A 16,203-nucleotide genomic window follows, 5' to 3' on the forward strand; every position below is an offset into this window, starting at 1 on the left:
GAAAATTTCTTTTTTCAGCCACGACCAGCATCGAAAATTACTCTAACTTGCATTTTCAACAACATCAATTCCTTACAGACACAAGAAAAGAAAGTGCTAGCAAACCTCAGCAGATCTGGCAGCATTTGTAGGGGCTAAACAGATTCAATGTGTCTCTTCATTGGAATAGCTTGGAAAATGTGATATTTATGCTGAAGTTGAATTTGTGGGAGGTTGAGAACAGGTGAGCAGATAGAGACAGAGCCTAGAGAGGGAGAGATATGAAAAGAGGGGATAGGCCAGGACAGGACAGGATAGCCGACAGTTGTTTTTATTATCATTCATCATTGGCCAGGCCAGCATTCATTCTCCAATTCTAATTACTAACGGTCAAGAGTCAAGAGTTGGATTTGGAGTCATATGTAGTCCAGATCAGGGAAAGGACACTAGTAAACCAGTTGGGTTTTCCAGCAATCAACACTGGTTGCATGGTCATTACCAGATGTTTAATTTCAGATTTTTACTGAACTTTTACTATCTGCCCTGGTGAGATTCGAACCCACGTCTGGAGTAATAGTCAAGCGATAATACCATTAGGCCATTGCCTCAAATTAGGACAGAATGGGTAGACTGTGTTGAAGAAATCAATGCATGTAAGGTGATTGTAGGCCTGAGAGCAGGTGAGAACCAGGTCCTACTATCATATTCAGAAATAGTAGGAACTGCAGATGCTGGAGAATCTGAGATAACAAGGTGTAGAGCTGGATGAACACAGCAGGCCAAGCATCAGAGGAGCAGGAAAGTTGACGTTTCAGGCCTAGAATCTTCTTCGGAAATTACTTTTCTGAAGAAGGTCTAGGCCTGAAACGTCAGCTTTCCTGCTCCTCTGATGCTGCTTGGCCTTCTGTGTTCATCGAGCTCTATATCCTACTATCATACTACATGGATTGCTTTCAGCACAGTCTACCCACTGTTTCCGACTCTCACTTGTCATTATCATTTATTCAGCTTCTCCTCGGCCTTGGCCTACTATCAATAATCCCCTCATCTGTCTACCCGTTTCACATTTCTCTCCCTGGGATTTATGTCCACTTGCTCACCTCTCTTCCTTCCTCCCCAATCTCAACTTCAGCATGAACACCACCTTTACTTAGCTGCTTTAAGTTCTGATGGAGTGTGTTACTGAAATGTTAACTTTGCTTTCTCCTTACAAATGCTGCCAGGCTTGCTGAGTTTCGCCAGCAATATCTGTCTTTGCTGTCGATCCCCAGCACTCAATTCTTTATTTTACTGAATTTCTTACAGGACTGGGTGGTTCTTTGGTTTGGCTTCTCAAACTGTGGATGCTACCAATTTCAGTCTGGGAACTGGAGTGTGACAAGCCTTCAAAGTAGGGTCTGCAAAACAACAACAATAAACAAAAGATCAGACATTGGGTGAAGATAATAAGGCACTTAGAACGCAACTCTTATATCATTAGATTGAATTACATTCAAAAAACACAGAAGGCCTTAGTCAGAGTTTCAAAAGGAAGGCCAGTGAACCACGAGTTTACAACCTCATCAACATCATATTATTCTCTAGAACAGTCACGTCTTGTAAAGCTAAGTGTCTTTTGTGTACTTTGGGATCTTTTACATTCAACTCAGCTAGCAGACATGTGCAAGATAGCACTTGACAGTACAAAATTTTCAGTCAGTCACCAACATGCATTAGTTCCATTTCTATTTCAATCTAAGTGCAAAAAGATATATCCTTTAATCTTCTCTCACCTCACTGTCCAAGACGTCAAATGCTCTTTTCAAGAAAAATATTGATTTAAGTACACTTCTAAAAATTCAGTCTACTGCATTTGCTCAATGTGATACGTTGCACAATTGGGAAATCAGCGTTCTGGGCCTACTCACAGAATCCCCAGTTTGCGAGCATAACCCCAAGCTGACAATCATCTGTCATCCTGATCATCTACCTTGCTCGTTTGTTAATCTCTCTGCCCTTAGCTTGCTGCAGTGTTCCAATAAAACTGGATGGGAACAGTTTGACAAGCTGGTTTGGTGACTTCTAGAATAAACACTGAATTCAACAATTCAGGCTACAAACTGTTCCATCTCACTTTTAGTCTCCTTTTCCCCTTTTGGACAGGAACGGTTTAGCAGTCTTCCATCAACATCTTCTTCAGACACATTATTTGCTTCATTACAGGTTGATTATCGTCCCATTTGGCCATGTGTCAATAATTTGGCAATGGCGTAGTAGTAATGATTCTAGACTGTTAATATATAGCACCAGGCTATATGTTCTAGGGAGATGGGCTTGAATCCCACCAGAGCTGACTCTGAAACTTAAATACAATAAAACGACTTGGAGCTAAATGCTTGCTTAATAGTAACCATGTAAAAACCCATCTGACTTACTAATGTTCTCAGGGAAGGAAGTCTACTGTCCTTACCTGATCTAGCTCCCATATGACTCCAACCACAGCAATGTAGTTGGCTCTTGACTGTCGCTGGTTAATTAGGGATGGACTATAAGTGCTGGTCTAGTCAATGGCCACATTCCATTCATAAATAAAGTAACTTCCCCATCAGCTACCCTGTCACAGATCTTTACTTCTGTTTATTTTCTGCAACCCCTATCCTTATGGCATGTTCAAAGCCATTTCTAATTCTCCCAGTTCTGTTGAAAGGTCATCAATTTGTAATGTTAACTTTTTTCCTCTTCAGATGCTCCCTGGTCTCCCGAATATTTCCTGCATTTTCTGTTTTTATTTCCAGTTGGAGTATTATGCATTTATCTTAGTGAGTCCATAAGAAATAGGACGGGTACATCATTCAGCCCCTTGAGCTTGCTCTGTCATTCAACAGGATATATATCAGTTATTTGATTGTTCGGTAGTTGCCAGCGTAATAGCTGGGCTGGGCAGTTTGGCTGGGAAGGGGTGTTTCTGGAGTTGAAGCCTTCAGTATTATTGCTGGAATGTTGTCAGGCTCAATGTATTTTGTACTATCCAGTATCTTTAGCCATTTTTTGACATCACATGGAATGAATCAACTTCACTACAATGCTGCAGACCGCACATATGAAACACCCACTCAACACATATAGTTGAAGATGGTTGGAAATATTTCAGACTTCATGTGCTGGGCTTCCTCATTATTGAGGAGTGACAGTCTAGCTGCCTGATTTCCAACAGTGTACCAACTTCAAGTGTACTTAATTAGCTGTAACGTGTTTTGAGAAATGCTGCCTATAAACAGCACAATAGTGATAAAAGCTACTATTCATACATAGCATCAATTGTTTTAAAAAAGAGAGAGTTCAGACTTCAAATTAATGGTATGCAGGTGGTGGCCTATTTTGATGAAGGAGTTTTAAAATTCACTAGGTTGGTGTTTCCAGAAGAATTATTTTAAAACTAGTGTAGGCCTACTGTAAGTTTGGTTATATTGTGCTGGCCTATGACATAAGAGTGGAAGTATTGAAAGATCTCAGGGATAACAAGGTGTAGAGCTAGATGAACATAGCAGGCCAAGCAGCATCAGTGCAGCAGGAAGGCTGACATTTTGGGCCTAGACCCTTCTCTAGGCCCGAAATGTCAGCCTTCCTGCTCCTCTGATGCTGCTTGGCCTGCTAATGTTCATCCAGCTCTACATCTTGTTATCTCAGATTCTCCAGCATCTGCAGTTCCTGCTATCTTTGAAAGATATCAACTTGCGTTTGGTTTAAGGTTAAGAATTTTAGCCTAGAAAAATCCAGAGACTGGAAAGTTTGTAGGCAGTTTGAAGAGACCCTGACCTTAAGTCAAATGCAAGTGTAGTCTCTTCTGACTGTTCTGAATGATCGCCTTTAAGTTACCTCAGTGAAAGAGTGTAGTTTGTGGATGTCCTGAGCAAGAGTGTTTGGTTAGAAATCTTCATTGGTTATTCACAGTTTACAAAGTTGAAGATATCACTTGTGTGAGGATTCCAAGCTAAGATTTTCCAGTTCACGTGACTGGAACTGAGATGCAGTTCAGTCAAAACCCATGGATTTGATAAGGTAAGGAAATTTTTCTGGTTTGTGAGTTAAGTGTAAAGTGATGGTGTTTGGGAATAAATGGGGTTACATTTTGATATCGTTCAAAGTGTGATATGTAGATATCTGGGTTTGATTTATTTTATTTTGATGTAATATCCTTCTGTTTTATGTATAAAACTAAATCTCTGCAGACTTGTATGCTAATGCTTCAGTGAAAGGCTGCTATGTTAAACTTAAAAAAAGCCGCATTTCAATCTAGGATCCAATGTGTCTAGTAGAAACATCAGCTGGGATCACCACACTGTATAAATACACAGCCTTCTGTTCTTTCAATGAAATTATATTTTGAAAATAAATACTTTTAATACAGAAACATTTTGCATTTAAGTACTCAAGAAACGAGTATTTTTATAATATAGCTCTGACTCAGACCTGGTGAATGAGCATCAATTATTTATAACCTGTAAGGAAGTTAACATTGGAAAGCAATAACGTGTGACAAATGCCCTCCATACTTGAGCTTTGGTTTTGGAGTGCTGAGGACACTGTCATCATCGTCCATGTCAGGGCCACTGTCACTAGGATTTTCCACATCCAAACTGTCATACAACAGGTCCAGGTCCTCCTCCACTTCTTGCACATTATCTGTGGGATCCTGTTCAGAGTCAAGGACCTACATTAAATTTACAAAAATAATTTATTAATACCTCACTCCAACCATTGTTTGCACATTCCTTTTTTTTTTGCTTTGTGAGTACAAGCAAAATGTATTTAAACATTAGAGTTGTATAGCCCAGGTCAGAAAAAGCTAGGAAAGGTCTAACCAGTTAAATTATGGAATATTAAAGGAATCAGATTTCCAACCCTGTAATGTGAGATTCTGCCAGAAAGTGCGGGGACATCAAATACAAACAGGAACAAACTGGTCTTGCCTTCCACCCTCCCTCCAAAACTCAACAAATAATTCACTAACTGGTTGCACAGAAACGTACCTTTGGTTTTGACTTATCATAATAGGATTATTTTTTACTATAAGCATATTGCATAATCCTGCACCCCATTAAAAATATAAAACCCCAGTCAACATACCTCATCTGAAACCTTGAACCGTCTCAGTAAGGCAACTACTTTCTGCTTGAAGTTCTGTTGCTGGAAGGAAAAAGCGATTTGAACAATTAAATCATCACTAAATAGTCAGTCAAATGAAGTAGCCATGGAGGAAGCAATGCAAACTCAAAAGGCCTGTGTATGTTACCAACCACTTAGTTTATGTTTATGCAGATAACCATAATGCATAATTCATAATAGAGGAGGTAGATCAAGAATTTCACTTAGTGCCCATAGGATGTGTAGGATGGGAATTTAAATTACTTGGATGAAACATTCGAAAGAATTTCAGTGCAAACACCACGTACTTTTACTTCTTGGCTATTTTTGATTGTGGAGCGAAATGGGAGAAGAACTTCTTTAAAAACCGAGGATTGCTGAAGGATCACTTCAAGCCTTCAGGGTTTTCAAAGCAAGTAACTTGACAGTCATTGTCAGCACAGTTTACACAGCTGCACATTCGAGCAATAGTTGAAGTGTAGTTTGCAAATAAGTTGGAGCAGGAAGGGGTGTATTAATGGAGATTCAGCCAACTACAAATAGTGGATTGGTCTGTGCACAATTGACCAGTTACCGATGACAAAGGCCTTTTGCCTGCTAACAGCTGTGGGATTGGTTCCCAGGTAGCAGAACAGCTTGGGGCTATGAACAGCAGAGAGAAACTATCAGGTCACCACCAGCTAGGGAGCTCACTGCTCTCTGCAGTAAAAGCTTAAAGAAAACCAGTTTATTTTTCTTCAGTTGTCGTAAACTGGGACTTTTAATTAAAAAATCAGGTAAGTATGAACCAACCGCACTGTGCCATTTGAAAATCAGGGAAAGCAGCTGGAGAAGGAAGACTAAACCAATATTCGGATCAGCACAATAACTAACTATCACAGCAGTTTCTGTGAACACAGGCCACTGAATAGCTTGCCCAATTTTCCCTCCACCGGTGACACCTCTTTTTTTGTCTGTGCACATGTGTTTTAAAGTGCGTGACAGAGTGACCAAGCGAGGAACAGAGCAAGTTACAATGCGCGCATGTGCATGGGAGAGCGAGAGAGGGAGCACGCAAGAACTGGAGGGGTACAGCGAGTGACCAAGCAAGTGCATGTGCACGTGAGAAATAGCACAAATCACCTGTAATAAATAACCTTTTAAAATTACGTACAGTTGGTTCTGGTATAATGCGATAGTTCCATTCTCGTGAGATCTTGCTTTGTAAGAAAATCATGCAATAGCTGCACCACATATACTAACGAGGCTGGAATCACCTTAAAGCCAATACAGGCAGGGAAATTTGCATTCTACAAATAGTGAGCTAAATTCTTCATATCACATTAAAGCTAACTTGCAATGAAGAAACACATGTTATAGGAGAACTGACTGTACAGAAACCAGTCTGTGCTTGCTAACAATCTGGGTCTGAAAAGGAGGTAAACTGGGGAATTCCGAGTTCTTTTTAAAATCATTAACTTCTGTGACAATAGCAAGGTTTGATTTCCAGCACACTACCCCAATGATGTAACATGCTATCATGCTATGCCTATTTTGTTGCTACTTTCTGATGGTGAGTGTCAAATTGATCTGGTCTTGGTTGATAGAAAGTGTGGATGAATTTTGACTTAATATAATGTGCATACATGTGGATACGGAAGTATGCATGCAAGCAAACATGCTCACGAGTATATATGGATGCTCAGGTCATGACGCATCAACATTAGTTCACACACAGTCACTTCATGCCTCTAAAATCAGTCAGAGGATATAAATTTGACTAACCCTTGTGATTGAGGTTGTTCTTACGATTGTACGCCGTTGCTTTTTTGGCTTACCCATATCATATTCATCATCATCCATATCCTGAAAAAAGCAAACATAAAATCACTGTCCTGGGTTTTTCAAGATGCACTGCATCAAATATTTTTCTTACCAAGTGTGATCTCACTTTTCCCTTTCAACATCACGACTGGACTGACACCATCGCAGCTTGGAATGTAAGATGGAACGTTCAGGCAGTTTGTACACACTGATGGCATGCATTTTGAAATGTGCTGTAAAACCACACAGTCTGATGCTCATAGATATTTTCAATCAACCTGTTCAGAGACGTCACGACACACCTCTGGAGCAGGTTGGACTGAACCCGTGCCTTTTGGCCCAGGGGTAGGAAGATTATCACTGCACCACAACAGCACTTTTCTGATGTTTATATTCTTAACATGTGATCACATTTGAGGTTGATTACACTTAGCTATATTTCTTGATAATTTTGAGTTTACTGTGCGATTATAAGGAATAGAAATAATTTGACATTTTCTTTAAAGGGCAATCACAAAGATGTTGAGCTAAATGGATTCCTTCTGTGCTTTATATTTCAATAGTGATACTTGAGGTTGGAGATGCCAATACTGGGAACGGAACAATTTTGATTTTGGTATCACACTAGACATTTTTCAGAATGTAGTGTAATAATGGCTTCTCTGATCAGCACCAAACTTAAATGGCAATGTTTGTCACACTTTCAGCCAGCTTTGGTCTTGTATGTTTACTTCACACACAGCTTCCAATTTAATCAATATGCTTTCAATAGGTTAAGCATTAGTAGGATTACAGTACACATAAATTATACCTCACAATCTGTATAATATTGCCTACCTAGTGGGAGCCTGTGCCATGTCATGATCTGTTTGCAGTAACTTTATGCACAACTCTTAAAAATCTAGCCAAGAGATGGCCTTCAGCTTAACAGTCTGCGGTATATGTGAACTTGGGGTCCTAGGGTTGAAAGATATGCATGCATCCCACATCCCAAGATCATCACCAGGTCAGTTTAAATAAAAGCATGCTATCCCCAAATGTTGCACAACTTTTTTAAAAAAATTACAACTGACCAATCAGAAACCAAGCTGTAAACATTACACGTAAGTGCCCTGTCTATGAAAGTAAGTTGCTGTGAAGCACAACCCAAGTCAGCTCTTGTTACTTCCCACACCTGCTTTTCCATTGCCGTATTGCTGCCCTGCTTTATACTGTTCCTGCAAAGCCCTTAATGAATAAGTCTTGCTTGGCTCATTCCAGCATGCCTTTAAAAGCACCTATCCTGTCACACTCCTAATCCAGTACCTACCATTATGACCCAAGTAGAAACATTTGTGAACATTTCCAGTGTTACGTACTTGTCCTTGGACTGCATCGTCACTTGCTTCCTGCTCAGATGAAAAACTTTCATACTCCTCCTCTGAGTAATTATCTATGAAAATAACAAAGGTACCTTAAACCAGGTTTGTGGCTCACACATATATAACAGAACTGACAACGGGAAATGCAGGACAGTCTAATAAATTAAGCTCTTCATGGGGTATCTGGTCTAAGCCAAATCATAGAGTTCCTACTGTGGAAGCAGGCCATTCAGCCCATCGAGTCCACATCATCGAGTCTCCGAAGAGGATCCCACACAGACCCACTCCCTTACCCTATCTCTGTAATTCCGAGCCTGAACATCTTTGGACTATGGAAAACCAGAGCACCGAGAGGGAATCCACACAGACATGGGGAAATTATACAAACTCCACACAGACATTCACTCGAGTATGGAATTGAACCCAGGTCGCCAGCACTGTGAGACAGCACTGCTAAGCACTGGGCCACCGTGCCCCCTATATAGATAGTCAGGGGGAACAAGGGCAATCACACTGAGCTGGGCAACAAGGAAGGCGTACTGGAGGAGAAAGGGAAGGTTAACTCTGAAGAGGTTGAAATGAATTAGGAGATAATTTGTGATTATGATTCAGAAAAACTGTTTCAGTACTGTGGTTATTGGGGAGTTTGGAGGCGGAGTAGTTGGGGGGAGGGGGTCAAATTGGAGAAATCCAAATATCGTGTTCCATCAAAGATGGATTCAGATTTGGGAGGTCATAGCAAGCTGAAGGACTTTTGACAGGAAATAGCTGTTGAAAATTAATTGGTAGACTGCAAGGAAAGTAGAGTGTCTATGTTTTAGGATGGTTTTATATAGAAGGGCACAGTACCTGTGAGGCAATCATTTACAGAGCCAGCTAGCATGATGACCAAGAGTGGATATTGGATGGTTAATAGCTCACAGCGACTAAATTTAAGGTGGGCAAAATGAACAACATGAGCTCAACGATATGCACTGGAGCAAAATTGGTCAGGAATAATAAAATGACACAACAGCAGGGAGCCAGAGGGAACTGTGAGAAAGGTTTCCATGGTAAGGGAAAGTAGAAGTGCAGCAAATGCACAACAGCAGTTGATTTTAATTTTAGTGACCAAGAGGTTTGTCAATTTCAAGTGCTTACTGAAGGTCAGAGAGCTATGGGAAAGCTTCATGGCCATGATATTGCATTGAGCTTTAGACTGTTCAATGGTGATAGATTAAATAATTTCACCACCTCCTGCACATTAAAATAAAAATTTTGCCACTCAGTGCGACTGAAGAGAAGTTGTACATGTGAGAAACTGAACAAAAACGAAATGTCCAATAGCACAATTGCAGACACTGCTAACCACAATTCAGGGTCCGTCTGGAGGGTATTTTGAGCTGGATGGTATTGGAGTGCATCACTGACAGTGGTAATAATGGCATAATGTAAGATAATGGGATTTAAGGGAGTCTTCAAGAGAATCCGATTGTACAGAAATTATCACAATTATCACAAGAATTTCCTTTATGGAGCAATCATGGCAAAACACTAAATAAATCTAGTGTACCTTTGTAAACTAAGACAGCATCTATTATTAGTATATTTGAACATAATTCAATTAACATTAGTACTAATTGCTAAGGTGACAGCATCAAAAAAAAAATCATGTTTCAAAATCAGGACTCAACCCCACCTGTTGATTTTATCTTCTGACTAGGCTGCATTGAACTGTCCTCATGATCAATTGGCTGGCTGGACAGTGCAAAGATCCAGATTTCAGCCACTTTTACTGCAGCTTGTTTGAGGTTACTGAGCAGCGTGAGGATCTGGCCACCTTCCGTTGGATGTTGCATTACCTGCATTACATGGAGAACAAGAGTTAGCATAGTTAACCCTTATAAATAAATAGTTGTTTCTGCTGGTTTATTCATATTTGATGAGGTATAAAAGGTTTCCAGCATTCTAGGGAGAAAACTCTCCTGATTTTTCTTAATTATTTTTCACAGTTCTAATGGTTTCTGCCTTGGTGACACTATTATCATTCTGCTGAGTTGGTCAACATATCGGGACCATTTTAACCTTGTGCAGGAACCAGAAAGGTAACATAAGCACCAGCGAATTGGCAGCCATTTTACATCTACACTTTTTTTGCTTTGACTGATGCTGGTCAATGGAAACAACAATTAGTAGAGATCTAAAATGGGCTGCCAACTCACTACTAGTCATTTTATTTTACTGCATCAAGTCAAAATGACCTTGGGATCAAGGATCAGAACGACACCAAAAGGCTGCATCAGTTTGATTCCTTCTCCCTTTGTCTCACCTCCGCCATATTGATCGTCCCAACTGCCAGAGTTTTGTATCCCAGAATGGTCCTGTTCTTGTACCGTTTTCGTCTCTGAAGCATGATCTGTAGCTTGTTACCTTCTCTTTTGAGGAAGTGAGGGTACTGTTGAAAAGAAAAGCCATAAATTGTAGAGAAGCATCGAAGAGAATGGGTTCTCCTACCAGAAATTCCAGCAAAAGCCCCATTGTGCTGGAGCCCACAAAAAGCAAATAAACTAGTTGATAACTCAATTGAATTCCAATGGCTCTCCTCATGAACCTTTTCCCTGGTTTCTTTCCCTTTGCAGATGAAAAGCTGGTGAAACCAACTTCTCATGAAATCAGCAGGGGTGACACTGTCTGAGAAAGAGTTTGGGGGGGGGGGGGGGGCACATAATGCACAGGAAAAGGGACCAAAAAGATGAGATGTCACTGTTCATTCCCATGTGAACTAGTGTGGGTTAAAACAGGATTACAGTATCTACAAATCTGCTGATAGATTATCCTCAGATCCTCAGCAAAGTACAAGGCACCCTAAAAGTGTGAATTCCATCCCAAGTACACTTTAGAATAACAATGACCAGAAAAATATGAATAAGTGTGGGAGAGGAATGGAAGAAAGAGATGTTTTTATCAAAAATGAAAGAATGCAATGCTGCCTGATTTTTAATTGAATTGTTTAATCACGCCTGTCCAAATACCTTAAGCTGACTGAGGTAATGAAGTCTTTTCATAGCTCAACATTTACATTTTTTTTAAAAATTGTCTAATTTATGTAAGATAAGGTGGCAAGGAAGTTCATCTTAACCCATGCATCCAGAAACACATCAATCACAATGAAAGATGTCCCTTAAATGAGGCCTGATCCTTGTCTCCACCAAATAAACCAAACAAAGAATGGCAGATGCTGGCAATCAGAAACAGAAACAGAAATGACTGGAACAACTCAGCTGGTCTGGCAACATTTGTAGAAAGAAAGCAGAGTTAACATTTTGGATCCAGTGACCCTTCTTCAGGACATTCTAAGAGATTTTCCAGTAATTTCTGTTCTTGTTCCTTGCCCCCACCATTGTGCCCAGAAGTCTGATTTGAATTTGGATTAAGATGAAAAAAAGAAATGTATGTTGGTTCCAAATTTATTTCGCTTGGTTTGGGGGTCATGCATTTTTCTATTGTGCTTCTTTCAATGGAACACTTGGTTTACATTATCTGCAGCATTAAATAATTTGCAGACATTAGCTCCCACTACTTACCCCTTTAAATCTGAAGAACCCATGATCTTAAGTTATTCATAGCCCTAAGTTGGAACTATCACATCATTTACATTCCTTTGCTTGCGAATGGAAGGCATCCAGCCTTCCCTAAGAGATGTGCCCACAAAATGACAAGACTATCGATTATTGATGTGAGGTTTACAAGGATCAGATTCATACTCAACCATAGGGGACTCTGGCATACCACCAACAGCAATGACCATTGTTTAAAAAAAAAGAACAAATTCTTCTTTTCCTAGAAAACGATGAAACTCGAGATTACATTGTTGTCTGGTGCAATGAAGCACAGACTTCCCACATGTCTGGAAGAAAAGCCAGGGACAGAAATTGTATATTAACATTATTATACAACTATTTCATCTGAATCTCTGAACTGACCTGAGGTGACAACCAGAGAGAATACTTTTCCCAAATGATCCTGGGGATTTATTCATCTCTCCCAGAACTTTACAAGTCTACAGATAGGGTAAGAACATGTACTCAGTCAGCATGACTATGAAGTAAGTTTGATAACACTAAGTGATCATTTTCAGACCAACGATTTTCTTTCTTCAGGAAGTAAAGTATGAAAGGACATGGGTATAGTCTATTATGACAGACCTATCGTAATTGCTAATTCATGATTTTGGGAGTACAAGACAGAACAATTAAACAGTTAGAGAACTTTTAAAGAATTGAAGCTTGACTAACTAAAATCAAGAGAAGTCAATACAGGCTCACAATGGAAATCAATTCCATTATATACACCTATTAATTAGAAATTATTTTGCCTACTGGAAAGCAGAAGGGAGTAAAGGAAGTGCCAGTATCTTTTTTTAAAATCACAGAAAAGCTAATTACAATTCATGTTTTATAAATGTACAAGCAAAGAGATCCAAATTATTTTTTAAACAGCAATGATTGGGTCAGTGTGCTGGGGTGAATTTTGATTGTATTCAATTGTTGGAGGCCAACATATTTTTGACACTTACATTTCTTTCTTGTGTCAGAAATTTGCAATGTACTAACTTTTTGAGCAGTAGAATCAGACTATAAAACAAAAACAAAGTTGCCGGAAAAGCTCAGCACGTCTGGTAGCATCTGTGAAGGAATAAACAGAATTAACATTTCAGGTGTGGTGATTCTTCCTTGGAACTGGTGGTGGCTGGGAAAATGTCAGTTTATATGCAAGAAATAGGGAGGTGGGTGGGGTAGGGAGTAAACGATAGGATAGAGCCCAAAGAGAGAGGCAGACAGTTGGACAAAGCAGTTGCTAACAATCAGGCTGGGAGGGTGAACAGTTGTAAATGGGGACTATTAATGACTAACAACAGGGGGGTGTGTAATGGCAGGCTATGTGGTAACAAGGCCTGCAAGATCTGCTGAGCTTTTCCAGCAACTTTGTTTTTATTTGTTACCACACAGCCTGCCATTACATACCCCCTGAGGTTAGTCACTAACAGACCCCTTTAACAACTATTCACCCTCCCAGCCTGATCGTTAGCAACTCCTTTGCCTGTCCAACTCACTCTCTCTTTCTCTGGGGTCTATCCCATTGTTTACTATTTTCCCCACCCACCTCCCTATTTTCTGCATAAAAACTAACATTTTCCCAGCCACCATCAGTTCTGAGGAAGGCTCACCAGACCTGTCAGACAGATATTGCCAGACCTGCTGAGCTTTCCAGCAACTCCGATTTTGCTCCGGATTTGCAGTGAATGCAGTTCTTTTGGTTTTTATTTAGAATCAGACTCTACCTTGCAGAGGCTAAATGTCAACTTGCCAATGCTTCCTTTCCATCCATCTCTTCCTGGATCACAATTCCACTGTCAAATATCAAGCACCTTCTCCAGAGCCTTCACTAACTTCATCTCCCCAGGAGACTGTTCAGTCCAAGGCCTCCAAGCTCACTGTGCTCCAACTATATGAATGCTACTTACATTGTCTTTCCAAGATCCATAAACAGGAAAGACCTGGTAGATGTAATACTCCTGTGTGTTGCTGCCCTACCAAATTGACTTTTTCCTAATTTGGCCCAATTTCTTCTTCCTTTGTCCAGTCTTTTCCCAATTAAATCCAGTATTCTTCCAATACCCTCTATCACTTCAACAGTTTCCTACTTCTTGGTCCTAAGCACCCCCTATTCACCACAGGGGCTCACTCTCGCTACCCTACAGTCCCATATGATAGTCTGATGGCTCTGTTGTTTGCTTTTTCCTTGAATGAAAATTCAGTCCATCTGTCGATCCACCAACATTGTCTATGCTCGTTGAATTCTACTCATGTTAAACATCTCCTTTAACTTGAAGCACTTCCTCCAAGTAAAAGTGGTTGCTGAGAGGTACACATCAGGGATCCTTATCTGCATTTTTGTGGTATGTGTAGAACATTTAGGCTACAGTTGTACTTAGGTTTACGTCCCTCACCTATCTTAAAGTCATTTTATAATTGTATCAGTGCGCATATTCATGCCCTGTAGTGGAAATTTTCAACAATTTTGCTTCCAATTTTCGTCCTTCTCACTGTAACTGGTCCACCTCAAAATCATGCTTTCCTTTGCTCAGCATTTCTCTTTCCATTTGTAAGGGATCCCAAAACCAGCCCAGCTTGTCCCCGCCTCTCTAACCAGTTCTTCCTTTCACCTATCCCCTCCTCCCACCTCAAGGCACACCTCCATTTCCCACCTACTAATCTCATCCTGCCTCCTTGACCTGTCTGTCCTCCCCAGACTGCCCTATCCCCACCTTACCTCCCCACCTATCTTCTTTTCTCTCCATCTTCGGTCGGCCTCCCCCTCTCTCCCTATTTATTTTAGAACCCTCTCCCCATCCCCCTCTCTGATGAAGGGTCTAGGCCCGAAACGTCAGCTTTTGTGCTCCTAAAATGCTGCTTAGCCTGCTGTGTTCATCCAGCTTCACACTTTGTTATCTCGGATTCTCCAGCATCTGCAGTTCCCATTATCTCTGGTCATCAACCGATGTTGATTTTGAGTCCACTGAATCCCACAGCCAACACAACTACACTTGCTCACATCCCACTTTCTGTTCGGACTCAATTTCAGTCGTCCAGTTTATTCTTCACTGTTGTGTCTGCAAACTTCCATAGGAGTATTACTGATCTCTTACTTTTCAACTCAACTCAAGCCTTCAACACACTGCCCAACAGGATTCATTCTCCACACCACTACTCTCACTCCTTCCCCTTGCTCCAAAAATGATCAGATTCTACCAGTCATCACAATTCACCAACCAGCCTGCAAATTCATTAGATTATCCAACACCATTTCCATTATTAATGCTGACACCAAACTCAAGTGCTCCCTTTCAACAAGTAAAGATATAATTTCCAATGCAAAATCTTGATCTACTCTTCAATACCCAATATCCTCTTCCCAATCCTATCTTTCCCATGTAAGCACAGAACATGAAACACCTGCCATTTTACTTTCTCCCCGCTACAGCTAAGACCCCAAACAGAACTTCCAGGCTAAACACAAATATATATGAATTTCTTTCAATGCAGTGTACTGCTCAAAATTTACTCTAAGCTAGGGTGATCAAATACAGACTGGGTCATTGCTTTGTGGAACATATCTGTTCAGTCATTAAGCACAACAATGAACTCTGTCAGATAAATTCCCAATGTTATTCTCATGTTGACCTCTCTGCCTTCAGCCTTCTGAGGTGTTTCAAAAGGAGCTCAATGCAAGCTCAAAGAGCAGAACCTCAGCCTTCTGTGTTTGAGACTTCAACAACTTCAGACTGCGATGCTTGCCCTCATTTTGTTTTGCTTTTTATAATAATTCACTGGTTTTGGTTTTCAACTCTTTTTCTTAGATTGGTTTCCAGATTGTAATAGCTCATCAGTCTAGAATTCAAACCTCTGCCAGACGCATCACTGATTCCTGAGCTGTTCCATGAGCACTCCCTTTCACTTAACACACCACTTCTTTTGTCATTTAACCTCTTCTGTTCTACACCTTACCTTTTCTTCCTTCTTCACCCTCTCCCTCCACCCACCCCTTTCACTTGCCTCAAACATATTACATTGCCATCTTTTCCAAGTTCTTCTGAAACAGTAATTCTTTCTCACACCATAAAGGCCTCCTGAACTGTTGAGTACTTCAGCATTTCATTGCCAAAGACATGGAGAATTATACTATGCCTTTATTTTCAAGGTTCACCTTTCTCCTGCTGCTCACTTTTCAGCCTTCAACGAGACACCCTTTATATTACTTTGTCATCTACCCTTCATTTTCCCCTACCTCTACCTATTTTCTTTCCAAGCAAATCACCCAATCACCATGTTTTTTTTGTTCCCTGGACACTCATGTGACAAGTTTTACAACTATCATACCAATGTTGCCATTTATT

At 40.4% G+C, this 16,203-nt stretch overlaps 1 protein-coding gene across 4 annotated transcripts in view; it reads right to left on the reverse strand.

Moving 5' to 3' along the window:
- The window catches only part of pacs2 (phosphofurin acidic cluster sorting protein 2), a 244,083-nt gene that overhangs the window by 75,492 nt on the left and 152,388 nt on the right, over positions 1-16,203 (reverse strand). For all 4 annotated transcript variants that reach the window (XM_048537650.2, XM_048537649.2, XM_059649290.1 and 1 more), the window contains 7 exons: positions 10,576-10,701; positions 9,946-10,108; positions 8,265-8,338; positions 6,868-6,948; positions 5,086-5,145; positions 4,512-4,669; positions 1,283-1,376 (listed from right to left, as the gene is read on the reverse strand). In XM_048537650.2, coding sequence (XP_048393607.1) covers positions 1,283-1,376; positions 4,512-4,669; positions 5,086-5,145; positions 6,868-6,948; positions 8,265-8,338; positions 9,946-10,108; positions 10,576-10,701 — 756 coding nt within the window. The remainder of the gene's footprint in view (positions 1-1,282; positions 1,377-4,511; positions 4,670-5,085; positions 5,146-6,867; positions 6,949-8,264; positions 8,339-9,945; positions 10,109-10,575; positions 10,702-16,203) is intronic.

This window comes from Stegostoma tigrinum, chromosome 10 (assembly GCF_030684315.1).
Source record: "Stegostoma tigrinum isolate sSteTig4 chromosome 10, sSteTig4.hap1, whole genome shotgun sequence".
Lineage (NCBI taxonomy): Eukaryota > Metazoa > Chordata > Chondrichthyes > Orectolobiformes > Stegostomatidae > Stegostoma > Stegostoma tigrinum.